Source organism: Boleophthalmus pectinirostris, unplaced genomic scaffold, assembly GCF_026225935.1.
Source record: "Boleophthalmus pectinirostris isolate CB_2022bp ecotype Guang Dong unplaced genomic scaffold, ASM2622593v1 HiC_scaffold_5, whole genome shotgun sequence".
Lineage (NCBI taxonomy): Eukaryota > Metazoa > Chordata > Actinopteri > Gobiiformes > Gobiidae > Boleophthalmus > Boleophthalmus pectinirostris.
In genome coordinates this window covers 17494727-17518995 of record NW_026571404.1, presented here as the reverse complement: position 1 = coordinate 17518995, position 24269 = coordinate 17494727, and the positions used below count along the sequence as shown (strand labels likewise).

The following is a 24269-nucleotide window of genomic DNA, read 5'->3' as shown; positions in this document are numbered from 1 at the left end:
TTATTGAGACAACTTTGACGATACGATATTATGATATTTCGGTTATTGTTACATCCCTAGTAATAACAGTATATTTGAGGTGATTTGCTTAAAGGTGCACTATGTAATGTTTTGGTTAGGGGTCCGTCACCTGCTTGTTTCTATGGATATGTCATTGCTCTACCTGGAATGTTCCACAGTATGACTTTGAACAGCTCTACCATACATTTATTCAATTACCGGTGGTTTTATAGAACAAAAACACCTCAAAAAACATTCTGACTGTGAGCGGATTTGCCTCTCCACAGACCTGACCTGTAACTTTGTCTAGTTTGGTCTCAATGAAGATAGAAAGGTTTAATGTCATACTGTGATACATTCTAGACAAAGCAATAACTCTAGTCTCCATGGAGAAAAGCATCTGATGGAACTTCTACCAGAAAAGTTACACAATTTACGTTTGAGAAGGGACTGGATATTTTTATTGCACTAAAATAAATGTGTTTTTTAATGAATTATAAGACTTCAAATTTTTTTTTTACTTGACAGTTGTGCATCTTTGCAAACTCTTCAATTGTAATGTTATTAGGGCTTTCTTCAATTCATTCTTTGATGTTTTTTTTAGTCACCTATTTTATTAGGATTAGAGATAATATACTCAACAGCGGAAAGTAAAGAGTTAGCTGGAGTTTTAGCGTGACTTTACAGTTTAGTTTGCCTTTTAGAAGCACTTCTCTGTATTCATAGCTGTTTTTGCACAAGATCCTTATAATTTTGAGATTTTTATCTAGTACCACGTCCTCTGTTGATTCATCTGCCCTGTTGTGTGGCTTAGTGGTAAATCTGCAGCCCATATGTAGTTCTGAGCATTGATCACTCTGCTGTGTTGTCCCGTTGAACACATGGGCTAAAAATGTGTAAACAAAAAGAAATAGCAGAATTAAAACTACAACATTCATTAGTAGTTATAATTACTTCCCAGTCATATACAATATAATCTACATGTTTACGATTACGACTGAACCACTGCCAAACTGTAAACCAATTGCTTTTTAACAATTTATTTATAGATTTGTATCTTAAATTCTTTCCGTACAACTGTAGTATTCACACATTCTCTTTGCTCTGTTTAGCTTTGGCGCTAACTTGAGGAGAACCAAAAGAAATCAAGTTAGCATCAGCCACAAGTAACTTCAAAACAACAGTCATCAACACAGGAGTCATACACAGCTATGACATAAAAATAAATACTTTACAAAAATAATGCAATGCTTTTTACAAAGAGGAGTGATGATCGGACTTGAAAAATTATTGGTAACAAAATCTATATAAACATACTCAAAGTTTGTATATCAACAGTCAAAATGAGAATATTTTTGTACCCTGTCCTGTGTCCTCGACCCAAAAATGTATTTCACAAAGATTGTTATAACACTCACATTCAGCTAGTAACAGTGGTTCTCGAACTATGGTGCGCATGCCCTTGGTGTCTGCAGGCTTCATCTGTTCATTTTCAGAAGTCTTTTCCTGGTTTTTGCCAGTACCATGTTTTGTCCTTATTTAGTAATGCATTTTTCTGGTGATCCCTGTTTTATCCCTGGGTTTAAACTCAGGTCAGTCCTGATTTAGGGTCATTTTAGGCAGTTAAAGCGGAACTCAGCAACTTCCTTCACTTTGGAGGTCACTTAGTAGAGCATTCAGCCCCTGATACAAGGGTTGGAGGTTTGATCCCTGCACCCACCAGTGCATACAGCTGCTGTGTCCTTAGGTAAGACACTTGAGTGAATGGGTGAGCTTTGAATTCTTAATAGAGGTAGAAAAGCGCATATCAATATATTTTTTTCTAAAACATTTGCTAGGTTCTTTTACTAGGATGTGTTTATTTCTTGAAAGATTCATGATAGGTAAAAAAGTTACAGAGTTCTGCTTTAAATGGTCCCTGTAAAGCTCTGATGGTACATGGTGTAAAAGGTTTGGGAATCACAATAACAAACATGGGCAGTATACATTCCTAGAACAACAAGTTTCCCTTTTTTCAAAGTCCCTTTATCACAATAGCTGCAAATAGTACACAATATGTCATTCATATCTCCATTTTATACATTTAAAATATTGTCCAAAATGTTCATGTAAAAAGTTATTCAAATCTAGCCTCTAAACTTGTGCTGTCCCATGTTTAAAGTCTAAAATTCCCTGGCTTCTTCAAACTGTTTGTAGTAGTCCTCATCTTGTGGATTTTCTGGACACTTCTGCCCGTTGTTTGGTGGTCTTGCCTGGTTATATCGACTCCAGTCCCCCTTACAAATGATCCACGGCAGGATGTCCACCTTATAGTGCAGGTCTGCTGAGAACTCAATACTGATGAGGTTAGGAGTCCCCGCCCCTTTACCGCGAGTGATTAGCTTCATATTATCGTCATAGCAGCAGTGTTGAGCGGCCAACGTGGTGGACTCTAGCGTCAACATGGACCTAATGCAGTAGCGGGCGGTGGGTTTGTAGATTTCGAGTTTTTCCTTGGGCCCGCTAGCGTCTTTCCACCTAAAGTCTTTCCTGGTGGGGGGGTCGTGGACATCGGCCGTGCTGTAGGCCACCTCTGTGGGGTAGGAGCAGGGGCAGCTGGGCAGGTCGTTGGCCACTTTGGTCATGTATTTCTTCAAAAAGTCGCTCTTGCAGTTCATCCAGCGCTCACAGCTGTCAGTGTCTGAAAGAAAGAACAATTACTTCTCTGTGTATTTAAAAAGCAAAGTTTGAAGTTTGCATTTCATAGTTACAAGTCTAATTAGTTGTGGATAGTTAGGGTATAGTTACGAAAAAATGTCTAAATATTTTTAATCTTCTTATTTCTGTTATAGAGGGACAATATTCTAATATGCAACATTCACGGCCGGTGCATGTGAATGAAAAAACATGAATTATGGATGTCTGAGAAAGGAAGAGGAGAGGAGCAGAGGAAAGGACAAGGACTGAAAGAGCGAAAGTAGTGAGGGAGAGTGGGGCACCTTTTACCAAATGCTTTTAGGACCAAAGACAATTTCAGTGTCTGCAGGTAGTCCGCTAAAGCAGGTTAAGACATAAAAGCGATCAGGCAACACTTACGTTCCCAATAGAACATAAAACTGAAGATTACATAAATGTAACCTTGTATTTTTGAGAAAATGTGTAGGACTGATTGAAAATGATTCGGGTCCTTGCGTGTGAGCTTGCATTAGGGTGATCTGGATTCTTTGGGCCTAATCCACATACCGCAAATATCAATAGACATAGCTAACATATCAGCCACTGCGTTCCAAATAGGAAGTGAACATGGGAGCGCGTTCGGCTCCATCGACTCTGTTTCCAATTGACTTAACGTTGAAAAATCATCTCTCTGTAATTGTTGCTGTGAGCCTCGTCATTCTGGTCTTAAATTGTTTGTGTTAACCCTCTTTACATGATCCTGGTGTTTTTATTTCACAGTATTGTCCATAAATAAATTACTAATCCTAATACGAAACTCGCCTCCACATTCGCCCCTATAACCGCTGGCATCGTGAGCTTCACTTGACTTGAGCCGAACGCTATGAGTGACGTCACACGATGGACTGATCCAATCTCCCATACACGTCTTTGGACAGTGGGAGGAGAGGAAAGTAGTACAAGCACTGGCATACATCAGGTTTATGGGTATAGAAAAGGTCAAAACACTTTGCTATGCCTTACTAATTAAGCAATTAACATGCTTGCATCATGACGCTAATGGCAACGGTCTTTAACGTCTGTCAAACCTAATGTTGCTTGTTAGGATTTTTAACTCGCGAACAAAGTTCAGAGTGTACAAAGTGAAAATGTGAACTTTGAGACATTACTTTTTGCTGTCACTGGTTTGACTGAGCACAGTGGAGCTGGATGTGTTCGCTTGTGCCAGATGGAGCCATTTCTCTTGTACATTTCCATCTCTGTAGAGTAATGGAGAGCAGGCCAGGCAGGAGGAATGCTAAATGTGTTCAGAAAGCACCAAGGCCAGATGGATGGAGTGCCTTTGACAGAGCAGGCACATGTGAATGAGGAATCATGTGGAGAGACAGACAGACACTTACCAACTCCAAAGAGCTCTGTGGCATTGAAATCATCTGTCCCTGCCAGCAGACTCACTTCAGTAGCGGCTGTCTTGAAAGCGTCCTCAATACCTTTGGACACATGAGGGCACATACAAAGATGGTGAGAAGGATGAAAGAATCTTGCATCGACACACAAAGAGACGATAGATTTTCCCCAGACTGATCGGACATCTTGAATCTACTACTAACTACTGGTCTGGTCTAGATTTGACTTTGATCTAAACTACAGTAGCCAACCACCTGCCTCGTGTTAGATAAAAATAAAGAGTATGAAAGGAGCAGTCCATTATCACGTACGTAGATACCTGTAAGACTGCACATTGCATACTGTGTATCATTTGTCTTTTGAACACATTCATGAACCCTGGATGACCATCAATACAGGCGTATTAACTGGTTTAACAAGGATTAACCATCAACCTTGTGGTTGAGGGACAATATTATACCTTCTGACCTTACAAAGGCATCTGTATGTTTATTGGTAATGACTGATCTTAAACATTTGAACCTGCATTTGCCCTTCTTCAGGCTACAAACCATTACATACAGTAATACTGACAGGCTTGTACTGAATAATTGATATGGGACAGATAAATAAAGTGAGACTAAGGTAGGATGACCAGATTTTCAAAATCAAAAACTGGGACACTCTCGGTTAGAGTGGTTGGTAATAATAAAATTGTGAAACGAGTGCGTAATTAAGGAAAACTGTTCTGTACTCAGCCTAATCATGACATGTGAGTCAGTACAGTCACATTTTCTTCGTGTTGTGGTCATTTTTATGTAGCTTTTCTGTATATTTTTACATTAACAAATGTCAATATACGGCTCTTTACTGTTGGCAGGTATAACATTGGTCAAAAATAGGGACATCAGGGATGTTTCTTGTATAAACCTGGGACAAATCAATGGTTTTGGATAAATCTGCTGGGACAGGGGACACAGGATTCAAAACTGGAACTGTCATGGGTAAATAGGGACTTAGGAACCTTTCAGTAAAATGAGGTCCAGCATTTGCAATGTTTTCTTGTAACTATTCTTGTAAATATTTTTTCAGTTAATACAAGAATTCTGAATTCCTTTCCCTATAAATCGTTTGACGTTACATTGTAGATGAGTTTCAGAAATAACAGGACTGTTGTCATAGAGCAGGGGTCTCCTTTACAAAACAAAAATGCCAGAGAGCCACTCCTTTTAGTGGCCACAAGAAACTGAGAGCATTATAAGAAAGAGGGCAAGCCTTTGAGTACAGTTAGATACCCATAAAACATAAGCCATTGCCCATTTATTAGTGCACAAAGTTGTGTTTCAATATGATACATTATTATTCATTGTTATTCATCACAGTATAACTCTGAATTCCCTTGGTGAGCTACTTGGAAGGGGGTAGAGAGCTACTGATAGATCCCGAGTGACAGGTTGGAGACCCCTGTCATAGAGTGTATAGTGTTGAAACCCATGAACAGAATCTGAAATCAAACAGCGATAATCCCTCACCGGGACAGTTGGGCATGTCACAGGTCCTGGACTCGGTTGCCGTGCAGGCGTATCCACACGACCGTGTCCTCTTCTGGTTCCCGTTGCCACAGGTGACGCTGCAGCTGGACCAGCCGCTCCAGTCGCCCTCTCCGTCCATGTAGTCTGAGCACAGGGAGACAGAGATGCTTGTTTGTTTGGGTTTTGACATTTGCCTTGATGCTGAGGTAAGGTTGGTAATTATGATTGTAACATTTATTATGCTGCATTTACCTTTTCCATTTAATGCTTTTATGAGGAAACATTAACATAACCCAGACGACTTGAATTCATAATTATATAGGCTTAACACGTAATTAGGTATTTTTACTAGTTTAGGATTAACTTAATGGGAAATTTCAGTAAAACAGTTACACAATTGAGGTTACTGAGGTTAAACATGTCATAACTGCTAAAATCAAGATTAAAATTTGGAATCTATTAGGGTGACCAGATGTCCCTATTTCCCCGAAACAGTCCCAGTTTTGAGCCCTGTATCCCCTGTCCCATCAGATTCATTCAAATCCAGTGATTTGTTCCAGTTTTATATAAAAAATGCCCCAGATGTCCCTATTTTTGACCAATTTGATTTAAACTAGGACTAAACTAAGATTAAGTCAGGACTACATCAAGTCTAAACCATGACTAAAACAGGACCATCACATTTATTTTTGACTACTCTGATTCCCGCCAACAGTAAAGAGAAACATAAATTGTCATTTGTTTAGCCAAAATGCAGAAAACCGTGTTTGCGAATGACCATAAAGCAAAAAAAAAAAAAATGCAGTGGCAGAAGTCCCGCAGATTATGACTGACACGAGAATGCACAATCTTACATGCTCTTTTTACAGTTTATTTATACCAACCATCCCAACTCGGGTGTGTCCCAGTTTATAATTTTGAAAATCTGGTCACCCTAATGTAGTTTTAACCCATGCAAGACTTTTTTTTTTTTTTTTTTTTACTTGAAGGTGATAATGGAAAAAAAAACAAAAAAACACTCTGCTTGGCACACTGGAATTGGACCCTGCTTCATCCATGGTTCAGTGTTTGGAAATCCTCTTTAGCTCCAATTATTACTAAGCAGATCACTATAATGGGCATACATGGAAACAGTTAGCTTAGACTTGAACCACATCACGGCGCTGATACTATCCTTACCGCACACTAACACACGTCGCTAACACACGTCCCTAACACATCTTGAAAGCAGCTCTCCATCAATGAGCTGAATTAATGTGGGCATGTTGGGATGGAAGTGTTTCTGGCCTCGCTCCAAACTGTTCCTATACGCACCTCCTCACCATCTGCCCCTCATTATGGGTATTTTGTATGAATGCAGCCCTGATAGGCATATAGTTCCTGTTCCTGTCTCCAAATAAGGCTGGAGAAGAGTTGGAGGTAGTTTGATGGCTGCTCTGACAGAACTGACAAAGGCTTTCCTCTCCATCTGCACGGCGCAGTGATCAGTTATTACTGTAATTACTGTGCAATAGTTTCAGTTATTTATACTTTGATCTAACTTTAAAAAAAAAAAATAAATAAAAAACAGTTGTCAAACTTAGATGATGTTTGGAAAAAGATGTCAATCCTGTGAGTAAGCCATTCATTTAATTAAGTTAAAATGTTTCTAATCAATTCAGTGGGCCTATTCCTGATCTATGTTCCTCATCAAAAACATACCTTGAGTTGTGTTTTGTTTCATTCACACATGTTTAACGCACAAGCCCTGCAGATTAATCGCTTTGTGTTGCGTTTTTTTGTATGAAAAGCGCTCTATAAATAAAGTTTGATTGATTGATTTATTGAAGGCTGTGTTCTTTTCTCAAACTGAAAACACTCTGTTCCACTTTGTGACGTCATGTGCTCCACTGAATTGCCAATCTCTACTGAACAAAAGGTAAAAATTAGCTATTAACTTGAAAACTACCAATACATTACATCATTAGTTGGAATGGAGCATTTTGAGCTTTGGAGATGTAGACATTCTAATAACAAAGGATTAACTCAAACATGTGTGAATGGGACAGTGGATGGAAATTATCCTTTGGCTATAATCCGCTGTGTTTACATTCATGTTGTATCATGTCTGTCCATTAAAAAGTCTGTCCCAATTAAAATAAATAAAGAAAACACAAGTCCAGGTTTGTTTTTGAGGAGGAAGCAACATCGTAACTCGGCTTAATGCTCACAAAAGTCATTTTTGTGTAATATAGCCCCTTTAAACAAATGACATATTATCTACCTAACCATACACATAGTTGTGCCTATAACTGCCAGAAGCTGAATAAGTTTGCAACCAAATATTTCCTTTTGAGTTATTATTTGAATTTCGACCCTTTACTTCTGCTTGTTAGTACAGCACATCTACTTGCTTACATTCTTGGCTGCTCTAACCATGTGTCTGGCAATAGATTTCCTTAATGATAGACGACCCACACTGCTTGTCCTCAATTACAACCATTTAGTTCAAAACCATGACCCTAATGGTGATAAAATAGCCCCTCGTCCATTGGAGTGGTATGAAATGAAGTATGAAAGAGCTGACCGCAGTGATAAGCCAGAAACATTAAACATGGGGCTATGGTTTGCATTAAAAATATTATAAAATGGCTTCTCAAACCACTGCATACAAGTGGATAAAGTGTCATTTTCCACAGCGCGTGCATTCCTGTTGAACCATGTTGGTTTGGGCATGCTCCGACACGGATACTGTACGTCTGGTGTGAGGGAATTCTTGCGTAGCTGATTTATCTTTTGGGTAACTGTTGTGAGCGGTGGGGCAGATGAACGCAGCTTGTAGCCCCTGTTCCCGCTGGTTTAACTTTGATGTCGTGATGCGTTTTAACTGTGTCACGTAGCCGCTCGGTGCCACATTGGAATCCGGCTCATAAAAGAGTGTTAAAGGCTTCAATCAGGGCTCTGCTGGGACCACGGCAGTTATGATGGTGACAGCTTAAATCAGCAAATCACAAAATTACAGATTCCCCATCGAACTATGGACATCTGTAGACCAGTGTAAAAAGGACCATTATCCAAGTTATTGTGGAAAAACTGTTCTCATCTTCTTTTCCAAAATATTAACTTGTTTACTTTAAAGTGCCCATATTACACTATTTTCTAATCTGTTATAATGTTTCTTCATCAAAAACAAACCTGGAGTTGTGTTTTGTTTCATTCACACATGTTCAACACACAAACCCTGCAGAGTTCTTCATTCAAACAGAAAACACACCTTCTGAGGTCATGTGGTAATGCAGGAAATGCTCCTCTGTGTTTTTAAACTCCATACACCTTTACGAGAATCATTTGGATGATTCTACCCCTGGAAGTTAGCCTGATTCATCAGCCGGTTTCACTTCGTGGAAATTGACTGACCTCGCAGCATTAGAATTCGTTTCCTAGATGGTAGGCGGGTACTTTTTTAAAATTTAACCAGTCTCTGCTCTTTGGTCGTGAAGTATGTAATGCACTGCTAACGGGGCTAACTGATATATTAAGCTTTTCCCAATCCCATAGGAAGAACAGCAATAACGTCTTTCCCCTTGATAAAATTCACCAAACATTCTCTTTGTTCTGACTTTAAATCCTGATCTGTATGGCTTCATCTACATCCATCTCGACCACTTTGTTTACTGTTGTGCTGTACCACAAAAGGGATCCAGACAGACTCTTGAGTTTGACATCATGACTTCACAACTCTTCGCTGATTGGACTTCTGGGGTTCTTGCAAACTGCCTAGTGTATTCTGATTCCTAGTCGCTGGAGAGAAATGAAATTGAGTGGAGACACTAGGTGCTGCCAGCCTGGCTACCTGGAATTGCCAAACTCTACAAAACTACTTTAAAAGTCAGAGGTCACTGTTAACTTGAAAACTGTCACTACATGACATCACAAGGTAGAACAGAACATTTTGAGCTTTGGAAACATACACAGACTAATAACGCAGGATTATTCAAACATGTGTGAATGTAACAAAACAACTCCAGATATGTTTTGATGAGGTAATAGCATCATAACATAACTAAAAGAGTACATTTTGTGTAATGTAGGACCTTTAACTTAACTCATTCCCACTGGAGTTTTTCCTTTCCTGTGAACAGTGGTTAATCTGCTTGTCTGTAATTGACTGATGACTGTTTCATTGTTTAATTTTCTAACTTTCTGTTGGTTAAATCAACAATTTTGCAAAGCCCTGCGAGGCATCTGCTGTTGTGATTTCTGGCTCCACAAAAATAAATTGATTTTCTAATTATTTTTATATACTTGTTTGTGAGATTTGCTGTTTTGTGGTGTCGTAGCTTTGTGATTGGTATGCAGATAGTTGGACTTATCCTTGATCTAAACGAGACCGATCCCACCAGTTGGTCAAAACCAGTTTCTTCTCTGTTAAAGCATTTTAGTATTGAGCTTAGATTTGCCTCTATGTATTGTTTTGTCAAAATGAATAGATCCATTATGTAGTGCTAATGAATGAATGCCACGTTTTCCACAAAAACAAGTGGAAAGATTTGTTAGGGCAGTTTACATGCTGTGCCACCGCAGAAAATATTTGGCTTTCTAAATAGCAGCAGTCTTTAAGGTCTTTGTATGACTAAACTACAACGAAACCAGATCTAACAAAATTAATATACCGTGACTAATCCAGAACCAGAGCAAACCCTTAACTACCCCATGACTAAAGATTTAACTAGCCTACATCAGTGCAGTTTGGGAAGCCCTTATTATTACCATCATTGCATTCATTTCCTCTCACCATATTCGCTCTGAGTTTTGCCTCCTCCAGTGCCCCCTCTCCTGTCCCAGTCGGGAGGTGGTCTGAGGAAGTTGCTGTCTTCGTTTTTAGCTCTGTGCTCCTCTGTCTGGTGGGTGCCCGAGGAAGGGGACGAGTGGGGCCACCAGTTCCTCCAGTTTGGTGAAGCCCAGTTTGGTTTGGTCTCTTTATGGAGGCCTTTCTCCTGTTCGTGTCCTTCCAATCCGTCCACAACTTCTATTGTTACCTGCACGGCAACAAAAAACAACACAGCCTCATTAATGACGACAATATGAAAAGCAAACATAAGGTTATAGGTGCAGCGTGTAACCTTTCTGGTGCTCATGGCAAAATTATTATTGGTTTGAATTTGCTTTCAACAGTATGATATGGAGCTTCTCTAACTACACAGCAAAAACTGGAGGGTTAAAATTTCAGGGTAAAATATGTCAGAGTTGTCTTTAACACCAAAAGTGTTATTTTAACAATTTGAAAGTTAAATGGGGGTTTGAGTTGGAGTTATTTGTCAGAGTTGATGTGGTTGAGGTTAATTTAACTTCCTCTAGTGTTAATTCAACATCTCTTAGTGTTAATTCAACTTCTGTTAGTGTTAATTTGGCTCCTTCCATTCACCACTTCAAACTCTTGTGAGAGAAGACCAGTTTGAACCAGTTTTGTACATGATTTCATCTTAAATTAACTAAAATAAAGTCAAAATAAAATAAAACACCTCTGTGTGTTGTTTAGCGAAATCAGAATAACTCTACAAATTGTTATCTGTTTACTCTCAAAATGTTAATATAACTCTGGATTTCGGGATTAAACAGGAACTTTGGTCCAGTGTTACTTAATTAACATTTCCAAAAATGTTAAATTAACAGAGAACCGATTGGACTCATATAAACTCTGAGAAAATGTTAAAGTTGATTCTGTGAGAGTCAATTTTAACTCTCCACTTTTTGCTGTGTACCATTTATTCCTTATAATATGCATTAATCGCCACTCCACGGATCCGATCTCTAACTTAGCCTGACATTATTGAGTTTGAGGGCATACTGTGGAAAATTACAAACAATACAATGACAAAAGTTGGTAGACTTCCACCAGAAAAGTTACATAATGCAAACTTACCTGGTGTTGTGTTTTGTTTCATTCACACATATTTGAGTAATCCTTTATTATTAGTCTGTCAACATCTCCAAAGCTCAAAATTGTTTTCAGTTTCAAAGAAGAACTCAACCTAAAATGCAGGGTTTGTGTGTTAAACATGTGTGAATTAAAAAAACACAACTCCAGGCATGTTTTTGATGAGAAAATAACATTATAACAGATCAGAAAATAGTGTAATGTGGGCCCTTAAGATTAATTTCATTGATCCCCAGAGAGAAATTTATTCTCTGCTGTGTTAAGTTGTGAATTTATTTTTCATGCAGTTCATTCAAGTTGTGCAAGATTATTGATTACCTCATTTCCCAGATTTTCAACAAATTACACATTCAAAACAAATACTTTCTGCGACGTCATGTCATTTGAGAATGCTAGGATCCAAATTTTGATATCTGACGCAACGCTTCCAATCAGGTGATGCAAACCCCAGCTGCGGTGTCACTATCTGATCCCCCGAACTCGCCTCTCTCCCTCACTCATTCTGCCGTTCGCTCCAACACATGTGCCTCCCAGATGAGAGGGACCACCGCCGCCCCTGCACCCTGCCCCTCAGCCACCCTCTCTCCACCTAAACACAGAGTTCAAAGGGCTACTCGCCTCCTCCAGACCATGAAAGCCAGATGAATCCTGGGATCAAAGACGCCCGCCCCCACCCCACCCCGCCCTGTCCCTCCGCCGCCTCGCACCCCTGCTCGATTGGTTACCCGGCTCTCTTCCCACATCTTGAGGCCTTGAGATGGCTAATAGACTTTGTTCGTGCTGGGATTTAGTGGCGATGCCTTCAGATATGGTAAGGAGACCCCCTTCGCCGGATTAGACAACAGAATGATTTAAACACATCTGTGCAGCGCAGGCAGCATTAACATAAGCACAAGTGTTAGTCAGTGCCTTTCAACTGTCATTATGATGGACGCCGGGACCCCTCTGTATAATATGAGACAGAGGAAGACGAGGGGTGCTAGGGAGTAACAGTGTGCACCAACCATCCTCTTCCTGTTTCCTGTTTTTACCTTTCTTTGCTTGAGCACTTACGTCGTACAGAGTTGAGCTGAGAGTTGTCAAAAAAAAAAAAAAAAAAAAACATACCCAGATACTAATCAATAATAAAACTATCATCAAAACTGCATACTCATTTGAAAAACATCGTAGATTCCTGCCAATGAAACTACTCTACATCGCATCAGATTTGAGAAGTTGTTTTGTATCATATTTTTGTATATTTATGGAGAATTGTTGTGACGTAGGCTTGTAGGCCAAGCATTGCACAGAATCTTATATCTAACTGTAAGGAGGCTTCGAATTAGCCTGACTCATCAGCTGGTTTCACTTCGTGGAAACCGCCTGACCTCGCAACATTAGGATTTGTTTGCTCGACGTTAGGTAGGTACTATTTTATTTTTAACCAGTCGCTGCTGTTTGGTTGTGATATATGTAATGTGCTGCTAATGGGGCAAGAAGGGCAATAACGTCTTTCCCCTTGATAAAATTCACCAAACATTCTCTTTGCTCCGGCTTTAAATCCTCGATCTCGGGAATCGTTGCCAACACAGAATATATGGCTTTGTCTACATCCATCTCGACCGCTTTGTTTACTGTTGTGCTGTTCCACAAAAGGCACCCAGACAGGCGCTTGAGTTTGATATCATAGCTTCACAGCTCTTCGCTGATTGGCCGGGGTGCGGACTACAACTTCCCGGGTTCGTGCAAAGCGTCTAGTGTAGGTGGCGACCGCCTGGCTAGGTTCGAATAGTGCTGGGAGAGATTGCTAAAATACTCAAACATGAATGGATGACATATAAAACCACTTCAGGCATGTTTTTGATGAGGGAACACCATTATAACATGGTAGGGAAAAAAATAAATGTGGAATGGTATTGAAGTATATTCTGAACTAGTACAATACCTCATGTTAACACTATTTCTGCCTAATAATCTAATATATAGTATCAAAATCAAGTTGGAAAATTATGTGGCTTCTCTATCAGGACCTATGACCAATCATATCCATTCATTTCTAAAAGCAGCATACACACTGGGTTGATATTGTTTAGGTTAAAATAATCTTACTTTTGTGTATCTCTACTCCTCTACCACATCTGTTATTAGAGGTCTATGCCCTGACAGAAGTCTTACCTGTATGTTTGGATTCTGCCCGTTGATGTCGGCCTTGGAGAGGTCAGGGAAGTTGTGCAGGTCCAAGAGGAATGCTCCGGGAGTGTCTCTGTGCAGGCTGCTCCCGGTGCCTTGTGCCCATGGCAGAGAGGCAGGACGAGGGGCCAGCCTGTGTCCTGGACCAGATCTCCGCCGCTCCGACTCCAGCTGACCAGAAGAGCTCCTTTTTGTATTGATATTGTTCTGTTAGGAAACCAAAGTAAGACATTATGAGGCAGGTGGAAAGATGTTATAATGTAATGTAATAATAAATAAAGTCCAGTTAGTATTTGCCAGTTAACTTTTAATTTAAAAGGCAGAACATGAACAACAATAGGCTCTATTCACGCTTACGTCACAAACCAGCAAGACGTTTGGAAAGATGCGATTACAACTTCCCAGGCCCAGTTTTCTTCATCTACATGTCACTGTAGTGTTTCATTACGTTCTGCTAATCAACAATTACAACCACACCTCCGTTTTCATAATTTCCCCACTGACACACGACTCCGAGCGCACTGGGTACATGCGATTAGAAGAGATGAAGGCGCCAAATTCAAGATGATTCCAAACAGCACATACATATGCAGTCTTCATTTTATCGCTGATGACATTTACTTCCTTGAGTTTTATCACAGTCGGTCGATGTTAGGTGAGCCCACTGTCAGTAACTACACCAGAAGTTGTAATCGCATCTTTCTAAACTTCCTGGTTTTGTGACATAAGCGTGAATAGAACCTATTGTGTTTTAAATTAAACAAATGAAATCTAACATGGTCACATTTTTATACAGTATTTTCCCACTTTCATGGCTCTCAGAGTGCTTTACATCAAGAAACCACTGACCCACTCATATACCAATGTACGTAGACAATGGAGAAGAGATGGGTTAAGTGTCTTGCCAAAGGACACAACAACAGCAGCATTCATATGTGGGAGCTGTGGGTTAGTGGATCAGCACAATATGTCTTACTGTATGTCGAGGGTGGAATTTGAATCGCTGACCTTCAGATCAGCGGACAAACGCTCCAACACACCAACTGAGCTACTGTCACCCCCCTTCTGGGACGTCTTGGTGTCTTGATTTGCCCAAGGACACGACAGCTACACGCAACATGGGGGAGAATTGAACCACTTTGTTACATCCCGTGCAACTAACAAGTCTATGTACAGTAAGCCAGTAATGCGGACATCCGTTGTATATGAAGCGTAGCACCCACAGGTCTGTATCTGACCTTGTGGGCTTAACCTCAAACACAGATAGAAAAGTGGGACAAACTTCATACTTGGGGCGTCTGTCTGCACGGACCAGAATACAACTGAGTATAGCCTGTACTTATGCCAATGTCACAGCTAGACAGTGTATTTTCCATTTTTAACTGACAGTGTACTGCTCTTGCTCTATATAGCTCGTATGGGGCAGCCTGGTGAAAAATAAACACGGGAGACCAATGCTTTTCTAGCACTTGTGCAGAAACCAAAGCATAACATTACAAAATAATTACTCCTGCTTTTCTTGTAGTTGGGAACACATTTGGTCTGCTGACGGGGGGTTGAGGTATAAATGTCCCAAATGGAGAGCTATACGACGTATGTCTCATGTCAAATGTATGCATAGAAGAACAATTACGTCTCAAATGAACAGACAGGGAAATAGTCAGCAATCTTGTGTTCTGGGGTGGCAGCAGAGAGATCAAACGTAGTCATCCATCAGAGCTCTGTTTGGGTTTCCATGTCTGGTTTGTGCTCCTCGTGTTTGTGTGGGGAGCAGAGGCTCAGAGGATGGCAGCAGGACAGGAGGCTGTGGTGGCTGCGGTGCCACTATAGCCCTCAGTGGAGCGCTTTTGAGGAACATTTGGAATAAGAACTGTATACTTATTGCAACTACTTTTTTGTACTTTATTATTTTGAGATAACAATTCAACTATTTATTATCATTTCAACATGCCTATATGTACAATTGTAAAACTTTAGACTACAATTTAGTTTTGTAAATTAATTTTGGGAATCAGCGACACTGTTTTTGTTTTGTTTTTTTTAATCTATTACTTAGACCTTAATCACAACTGTTCTCCTCATATTGCTCAATCATGATCTGCAAACTGATTAGTTTTGTCTTATCAACAACAAATAAACGTGACATTCAATATTAGTTCCTTGAGCATAAACAAGACAGACTTTTACTCAATGCAATTTAACACAAAAAGTATAATTTCTTTTTCCTGTACAAGTATGAACTCCACTCCACATTTACTACCAGAGGATTGGTTCATTAGAATGACCCAAGCTCATCATTGACAATTAGAGAAATAACAGAATCTTGATCTATGTCAATCTGTGTGTCAGTCATCCATTGGTTTTTCAAAATAAAACAAAAAATAAGAAAACAAAAAAACAACTATTTTCTTCATTATTTGTCTCCAAAACCAAAATGGATAACAGTTAGTTTTTTCAGTTTTAAATTTTGTGTTTAAATGAATAATTTACTGTTTCCGTGACTTAAACTGCGATACCGGACTTTTGCGGCCCATAAGGACTGAACCAGGACTGAAACACGACTAAAACAGGACCACACCAGGACTAAACAGGAACTGAACCAGGACTAAACTAAATCTAAGTCTAAATCAGGACTGAATCTCAGTCCTGATCTGGTCCCTGTCTCAGTCCTGGTCTCAGTCCTGGTCAGGTCCCAGTCTCAGTCCTGGTCTGGTCCCGGTCTCAGTCCCGGTCTCAGTCCTAGTCCTGGTCTGGTCCCGGTCTCAGACCTTGTTTGGTCCTGGTCTGGTCCTGGTCTCAGTCCTGATCACCCGACAGCCTACGTGGGTGCACCTCCGGGCCCATCCCGACACTCAGTCTTGGTTTAGTCCTGGTGTAGTCCTGTTTTTGTTCTGGTTCAGATCTGGTTTAGTCCTGGTTCAGTCTGGCAACACAGTTTAAGTCACGGAAATGGGAAATTATTCATTTAAACACAAAATTGAAAACTAATCATAAAAAAATAATCGTTATCTGTTTCTTCATTTTGGTTTTGGAGAAAAAATTGTTTTAGTTTTTTTTTCATGTTCTAACGAATGATACACAGCTTTATGTCCACTCTGGGACAGTGTTAATTTGCTCAGTGCACTACAAACCTTGATAGAGGAGAATGTACAATATAAAACTACAGTTCAAATAGAGATTAGATGGGCAACAAACCAGAGGGACCACTAACTCCTCCTGTTTTGATTTTTAGTACACTACTGGAATCAGACAACCCCACTGTGATCATTTAATCCGGGCCTAAGAATTCAAAACATCTTCACAACGCATGTCTTAATGGTAGCTACTGCTATAATTGCACTCATTATACAATTGCCTGTAATTTGGAGGGTAAGATAGTTCTTGTGTGTGTTGCCTCCAGCCATCAAATGAAAAGAGGGAGTACTTAGTGTTTATTATAATCTTTATAGGAAATCATCAAAGTTGGGCTTCAATTTTGAAAGTTCATTTGACAATTAAAATGAGGTTAACCTAATATGGGTATGGAGATAGGAGGATTATGAAGAGCAGACCAAAGCTTATTCCATGCATTAGTTATTGACCCATTATGAGAACATCACAGGGTTCTCTCTGGGTTTATCCTGAGTACTTGGGCTTCAAGATGGCTGCCTGATAACCCTGCCTTTCAAGTTCACAGCTTTAGAAGTCACTGTAAAGCCACTTCGCCAAGGGACGCTCAAAAACACAAAAACTCCCCAAAGAGTTAATCACAGTATTCAGCGCACACCTATGGCAAATATAATGGAAATCTACTTTTATCTCTTTGTCTTGAGGACCACACAAGCAGCTTTGATACTATTCAGTTTTATAATGCTGATTGAACATAGAGCCAGAAAACACTTAACAAGTCCACACTTCACGGCCGCTGAAAAGAAATCCTTTTTTCGTTGCAAAATGTGTTCTGAATGCAAGCCATCTTATGCAAACACTTGTAACCACAGACACAAAAATACAGTCGTTCCCAAAGCACATGACAATTAAAGACATACTATGCACAGGTCTGTCAAAATATGTATTATTGTTTTAGCTGGAATCTTCCAAAATATGGCATTAAACTTATGTATCTTGCATGTGTTTAGGTGTTCAAAAATCCACTGAAAACATGCATTTCTACTGTATATGGGCTCACCTCTCCACAGATCTGACCTGTATATTGTCACCTGGTTGTCTCCTCAGTGATGGAGAGGTTTAATACCATTCTGTGTGACATTCATGGCAAAAAAATAACTATAATCATATCTCCATGGAGACAAACAGGTGACGGACCCTCCACCAGAAAAGTTTCACCTTAAACCAGCCAAACATGAATCTCAGTAAGTCTGATCGCTCTCTTACAACATGAACTGGAAGCTGGGTAATGTTATTTTGACAGAAAAGTGGTTTATTTTCAAGATGAATTTGAAAAAGTGAATGTAATAAAATGCAATACAGTTTGTTTATGTCTAGCCTAACCATATGTTGATGTTCTCTTGACAGGCGTGCAGTTATATTCAGAAGCTTTCATTTTCCAATTTCCGACCCAGAGAAATTCTCTAAACATTTCTATGATACACTTTGCTCTAGGACATGTCCATTATGGGTTTTTTCAGGTCAACTATGCACACAAAATGTGAAGGATTAATTTAAGACTCATAAAGGATACCACAATACCAAGGGTAAGTCAGATCCAATCACCAATCCAACTTGTGCAATAATGAAGCAGCAAAACCATCAACCCCCTCAGCCCCTCTTCTTCACCACTACCAGTCTAGAAGATCTTGCCAAAGTTCAGTAAACTATTCATCGCAGAGTGAATATTCTTTCACATCTGTTTAAGTTTCTCTCAGTTGAAAAATGCATTGCACTACACTAATGATTTACCCCACAATGGTGACCGCAGAAACCTCAGATGAACACATTGACTGTCATGTTATTTCTACCTCTCTATGGATCCTTTTGAGAGAAGCCTGTGCTCCTGCTGTGTGGGGACTGACAGTTTTAAAAAGCAGAATCAGCAGTGTTCCTCTTTGAAGGCGGCCTGATTTACAGTCCCTCTGTGTCACGTGAGTGCCCTCATCGGGGAGCGAGCTTTAATTTGGAGATCAAAAGTGACACATCATTGCTCAGTTGATGTGGGGCCTCCCAGGATGTCACCCCCATCGCACTGAGGCTGAATGAGCAGAGCACTGTGTGCCCCCTCCCCTCCCTGTCCAGCCTGTGTCCTGTGTCTTCTCGCTCCCTTGTTTCACTTTGTGCGCGCTGCTTAAAGGGGCATGACTCCAGACTGAATTGGGACCCACTCAGGGGTCCTTCCCCCGGGGAGGCTGCAGGAAATGAAGGCAGTGCACATTGTGCCAGATGCTTTTCAGTGCTACACTTGTGAAGGTGCGAACCAAAACTATCTGTCCTGCTCAGACGCCTCATCCTGTGTCCTCCCCACATGTTTATTTACATGACAAACTCTGCACATTGAAGGGCCAGTCAACCCCAACACTGTAACCTAACGGGGAACAATGTCAGAAATAATGGGCATGATATCACTATCCAAAGACCTTTACACTTTGTTTTTCAAAATGCACATGTTTTATTGCAGACAGAAGGAAAAAAAATCAATTTCAGTGCAACTAGAGATGCACTGATCAAACCTTTTCACTTCTAATACTGATTTCAATACTTTGGCTTTAATCTTCTTATACTTGATATGAAGCAGATATCACATTTCATATTTCTTTCCTTACAATGCAAATAACACCACAAAATGTGGAATGTAACTATATATGTTCAACTTATTGCGGAGAACTTTTGTATACATACAAGTTCAATCATTATGAGACGGCCTGTGCCAGCATCAGCCAGTAAATATTCCTTTTCTTCTTTATTGGTGCAAACACACATTTTTGTTTTCATTGTGAACTATTATTATATGGAACTCTACCTAATATAGCAACATCTAATAGCACCTCTACAGCCAACTAACTCTAAACTTTTAGATCTTAATCTTAAAGTGAATAAAGATTACACAACACATCCTTATCAGGGTAATAAATGTAGTGGTAATACAGTAGCCTGCCATTAGATATCATCACATCCCTGGGGTCATGTTTGTACTTGTGAATTTTACAAAATAGGACACTGGACAGGTGTGCCTCTGTGGGTCAGTGACGATAATGTGCTCTGAATCTTGTCCTGCTACAGGTGCATAGAGCTGCTTCATCCTGTCATTTGTGCCACACTCAATAGCATTTTAAATATGACACTTTGAGCCAACAATTCTCCAACAATACACCCCCTGGGCCGTGACAAGCCCCGGTGAAAGATGACATCACCGTCTTCTGTAGCAAACCAGTCAAGCATATCCGCACATAGTCAGAGCATTCAGGAGCAAGAAGCTATTCAGGCCCTGTCTCTACATGGGGCAATGCATCAGCAGCCAGTATCCCAGTGTAATGTTCAATAGCGTGTGTGTGTGTGTGTGTGTGTGTGTGTGTGTGTCTGTGTCGGGGTGTGTGTGGGTGTGTGTGTGTATGTGTGTGTGTATTATTTTACATTGTTTGGTCAAGAGGGACTCCCTTCTTATTGTGCATGTCCTGTTCAGTGTTGGCAGAGGGACAAATATTTGATAAATTCCTGAAATATTTCCTCAGCTTTGCATGGTCCACTATCTATCTGAACACAGGCCCGCTGTTATAGTGATACACTTTCAGGAGGGCATGGCTGCATGTCTGGGGTAAGCCACTAAATGTTTTTAATGTTCAAAATAACATAAGTAGGGAAGACGGCAAGTGCTACAACCATATTTGAATCTCTAAAGCGATATTCACATTTGGAAAATCATTTATTGAGATTGATTGGGAATGTCAGTAATGATTACTCAGCCATCCTGTTGTGTTATATAGAAATAAAGTTTCAGTGAGTTGTCCTCTGGGCAAGTTTTATCAGATAAAGAACAATTACATTGTCACATAAGGTTATAGGTTTATCTTTTTTATTTCTTTATTTACTAAAACCCAAATAACTGGTATAATGACATTGAATTTATTGTACAATATCTGGTAGAATAAACTACATGAGTATGACTCTTGCTTGCTATATTTACCCAAACTCAAGTCAGAAAAAGGTTGGCATGGTGACTTTGACTTAACATTACTCCACTTTGCCCTGTGGTATTCCTGTGCCTTACATATCCAGTCTTCAGCTGAAATTCTTTTCATTCATTCTTGTCAGGGTCTAATAAGGCCCAGTGTAAGGTTGTAATTCCAGGGAGCATGAAAAAACATTTATCACTAAGGCATGAAAAAAGAGCCACTAAAGTGTTTCTACAGCAGCTAAATATACATCTAAACCAGAAAAGGAACACCCTTTAAAAGACTGCTGATCCCAGAGCCATGATTCTAGCCCTCTGGATTTGAAGCTCTAGTGGGAGCCCCCTCTGTGAATGTTCAAATAGACAGTTAACTGTTAGGACTCTGTCACGTGGGCCCATTCATTTATAGCATTATGTCACTTTGAGTAACCCATTGTCTAATGCTCATGGGGACTTTTGGGGCCTGTATAAAAGAAAAAAGGAACAGCAATATTGCCCTATGGGACTAAAATGTGAGACTGCATAATGACAGTTGAAATTATCCCAAACTAAGGCCAAAGGCTGAGTCAGGAGTAAAAATGCAAATACAGATCATAGACTTTAATTGAAAGCTGACTCTCTCCTGCAGCCTCTGCTCTGAGTGATGCTCGCGGAGGCTCGGCTCGGGGGGCTCGGCTCTGACCCTCGTCTCATCGACTGAACGCTTGGCTGACAGTGATGAGCACATGATGACAGAGAAGCGCCTGCAGCGCACATTTAATCCTAACAATAGGGAGGTGTGTCTGGGCTCGGGCTGATCTCTGACCTGCCTCCCTGCTCCATCCTCTGCTGACGGACGGGCGAACTGACAGACACTCTGTCTCCAGGGATGAGCAGTCAATAAGCACCATGGTGCACGCATGACAACGCACAGCTCAAGGAAAAGAGCCTTTGTTTTACCCCAAAGACTTTTTTAAGCAAACTATGCCTCACAGAAGTACTTTGACACTCACCTCTGTCAGAGCTGCGTCCTGGTCCAGGCTCGTGACGTTCGCCTGTGGCAGCGGGCTGCTCCTTAGGACCGTGATGTGCAGCGTGAGCAGAAGAAGTCCCAAGAGGAGCAACAGTTCTGCCGCCAGACGCACCATCCTTTTGACGCGGCCGCTCTTCGGAGCCTGCTCTGTGACCTGCGAGACTCCCACTCCTCCTCCTCCCGGTGCAGAGACTCCAATCTCCGGATCCGCCGGGGACGAGGAGCCGCAACACCACTTGGGAGCCACCTCGGGATCAGGAATGCAAATATCGAAGGGAAAATGATCGAAGATTGTTTTTCTAAATCTGGCTCGGGCTAGATCCAGGTTCCTCTTTGAATAGTGTAAACAAGCACTCTTCCTATCATTAAATCGTTATTAAAGTTTCATTTATGCTGGATGAAAGCTGAATAAACAGATATGGTACTGCTGGTCTGACGCACAGCGCTTCACTTCACGCTATAGTCGCGCGTAAAACTTGGAGCCGTGCTTCTCCTTGGAGTCCCCGCCACATTCTCACTCTGAAGTCTTCCTCAAGTCCACTTTACGACGGTTTCTCTCCTCATTCTGCGCCACGCACCTCAGACTGGTGTCAAAAGTTAAACTTCCCTTGGAGAGACTCCTCACAGTAGACTGTTTCATGCGCAAATCTTGTCCATTGTTGTTTTTCGAATGTCCATTGAAAACATGTCTAAGACGGTGTCTAGTCTTCTCGTTGGTGAAATCAAGTCAAACCAAATCCCAAGTAGAACCCACTGAGACACACGCTGTTCCTGTTGTGCGCTTTAGAGGTGGTTTTATACCACACGCCCCTGCGCGCGCTCCCTCCCCCTCGTTAACTCTTTCGCCCTCAAAGCGTCCCACTCACGCCAAATCCGGAGACACCAAAGTTTTAGCCCCGAGTGCTCGCGGTCGAGTGACGCTTAAAGTGACGCTCCAAGTCAAACGCTCAATTACGCACAGGATTCTTGAGAAAATATTTTGAATTCTATAGAAGAAATGCCATTATACTGAACCTCTTTTGCAGTCCTTAAGTAACCTTGGTGGTCCCCGGAGGCGCAATGGCACAGGCGCGTCCAGAGCGGAGGTAGAAGTCCCTCAGTGTTCCTGTATACACAACAGCACCGGCTCACGTTTCAGTGTTTGTGTGCGATTTAAAGGCGCTGTAACACTTCACTTAAGCAAGACAAACGGTGACTGTAACGTGATTAAGCCTTTTATTGTGCGCTTCAAAAGGCTCATTGTGTCAAGTCAAGAAGAGAGTCACTTTAACACATCCACGCCACTCCAAAGTTTACACAGAAACACACTTTGCACAGGTTAGGCCTCGTGATTGTGGGCTTGTACTACGGGACCCATATAATGCTGATAAAACGGGTTATAACACATATCCTTCCCCTGAATAAACAACAAAAATAATGCTTTGAGACACATTATCCCATCAAGAAACTAAGGCAAGAAATAATACAAATAGATTTTTCTATAAATTAACTTTAATAATGTGATGGTGGGAGTCAAGTGGAGTGATATCCACATTATGGCAGCCACATCCCAAAGAGTTTGACCCAGTACAGCTGTAAATATAGAAGTTATTTATCACAAGGAGTATTTTAATAACTTAGCTCTGATTATAGAAAATGATTCATATGACAATGTCACTTATTTTTTGTGAATGCTGTACTAATAATACGGCCTCTCTTGTGCTACAGTCCCCGTCTTTAGTCCACACTGTGCAGAGCTGTCATAACCATGCAAATCTGTCCTTTGTCTGCTTCACTTCAAAAATCCCTTTGCACAGAATCAAACAATCTTTTCTGTAAATGGAAAACAGAGAGCCGCGAGAATGGCTTGCCTGCTTTGGATACAGTGGTGCACATCAAAGGTCTTAGCAGAGAGGATCCCCTTCAGAATAGCTGCTACATGCCATTCCAATAAGTGCGGCGCATTTGGATCTGTAGTTCAAAAGAGGCTGGTGCGGCCAGGTCTCCGGGGCCTCTCCACCGGTAGTCTGGCTGCACAGATGTTTCGAATGCCAGCCCTTTGCAGCATTTGCCACTTGTGCTGAGGCAGAGGGCAGCTGGAAGTGAACCAGGCAGCTCTGGTTCGAGACATGTGCTCCCCACCTTGTCGTCCAGTCAGCCTTTATTACACACACACTTAGGAGCATATTGATGTGTTTAGGAAGGACTGCAGTTACCTTTACTATAAGGGAGGTTTGAAGGTTTTCAGAGGCAGGTACTAGCATACTCTTTGAATACATTTTTATGAGTCTACTCCTATTATATTGTCAAGGATGTTTTCAGAGATATATATGTACACAGTGAAATTTATTTCTTCATTGAAAAGGATAGTTTTGTCTGAATGTAATAAATTAATTTTTTTTTTATAGTTGGGTGAAGACATAAATAATACTTTTTTGATGGGTTTATCAAAGCTTGAAGAAAGAGTACAAACAAATTGTTAAAAATGGTCCAGGAGCTCAATAGAAAGAACATATT

General features: G+C 40.7%; 1 protein-coding gene across 1 annotated transcript; it reads right to left on the bottom strand.

Moving 5' to 3' along the window:
* Positions 1 to 1097: 1097 nt before the first annotated feature.
* On the bottom strand, positions 1098 to 22521 carry ism1 (isthmin 1). Its single transcript, XM_020921390.2, has 6 exons — positions 21754 to 22521; positions 13645 to 13866; positions 10348 to 10591; positions 5574 to 5717; positions 4056 to 4145; positions 1098 to 2680 (listed from the first exon to the last, which is right to left on the bottom strand). The coding sequence occupies exons 1-6, from the start codon at positions 21886 to 21888 to the stop codon at positions 2163 to 2165; spliced, it is 1353 nt and encodes a 450-aa protein (XP_020777049.1). The 5' UTR covers positions 21889 to 22521; the 3' UTR covers positions 1098 to 2162.
* Positions 22522 to 24269: the final 1748 nt, after the last annotated feature.

What these genes read in the sequence shown, in the direction of transcription:
- ism1 (XM_020921390.2), bottom strand. Translation starts at nt 21,888, where the DNA reads ATGGTGCGTCTGGCGGCAGAACTGTTGCTCCTCTTGGGACTTCTTCTG. An exon ending in GGCAGAATCCAAACATACAG is followed by an intron (nt 10,592 to 13,644) that starts GTAAGACTTCTG and finishes GTTGCCGTGCAG; the next exon opens with GTAACAATAGAAGTTGTGGA. An exon ending in TGACATGCCCAACTGTCCCG is followed by an intron (nt 4,146 to 5,573) that starts GTGAGGGATTAT and finishes ATGTGTCCAAAG; the next exon opens with GTATTGAGGACGCTTTCAAG.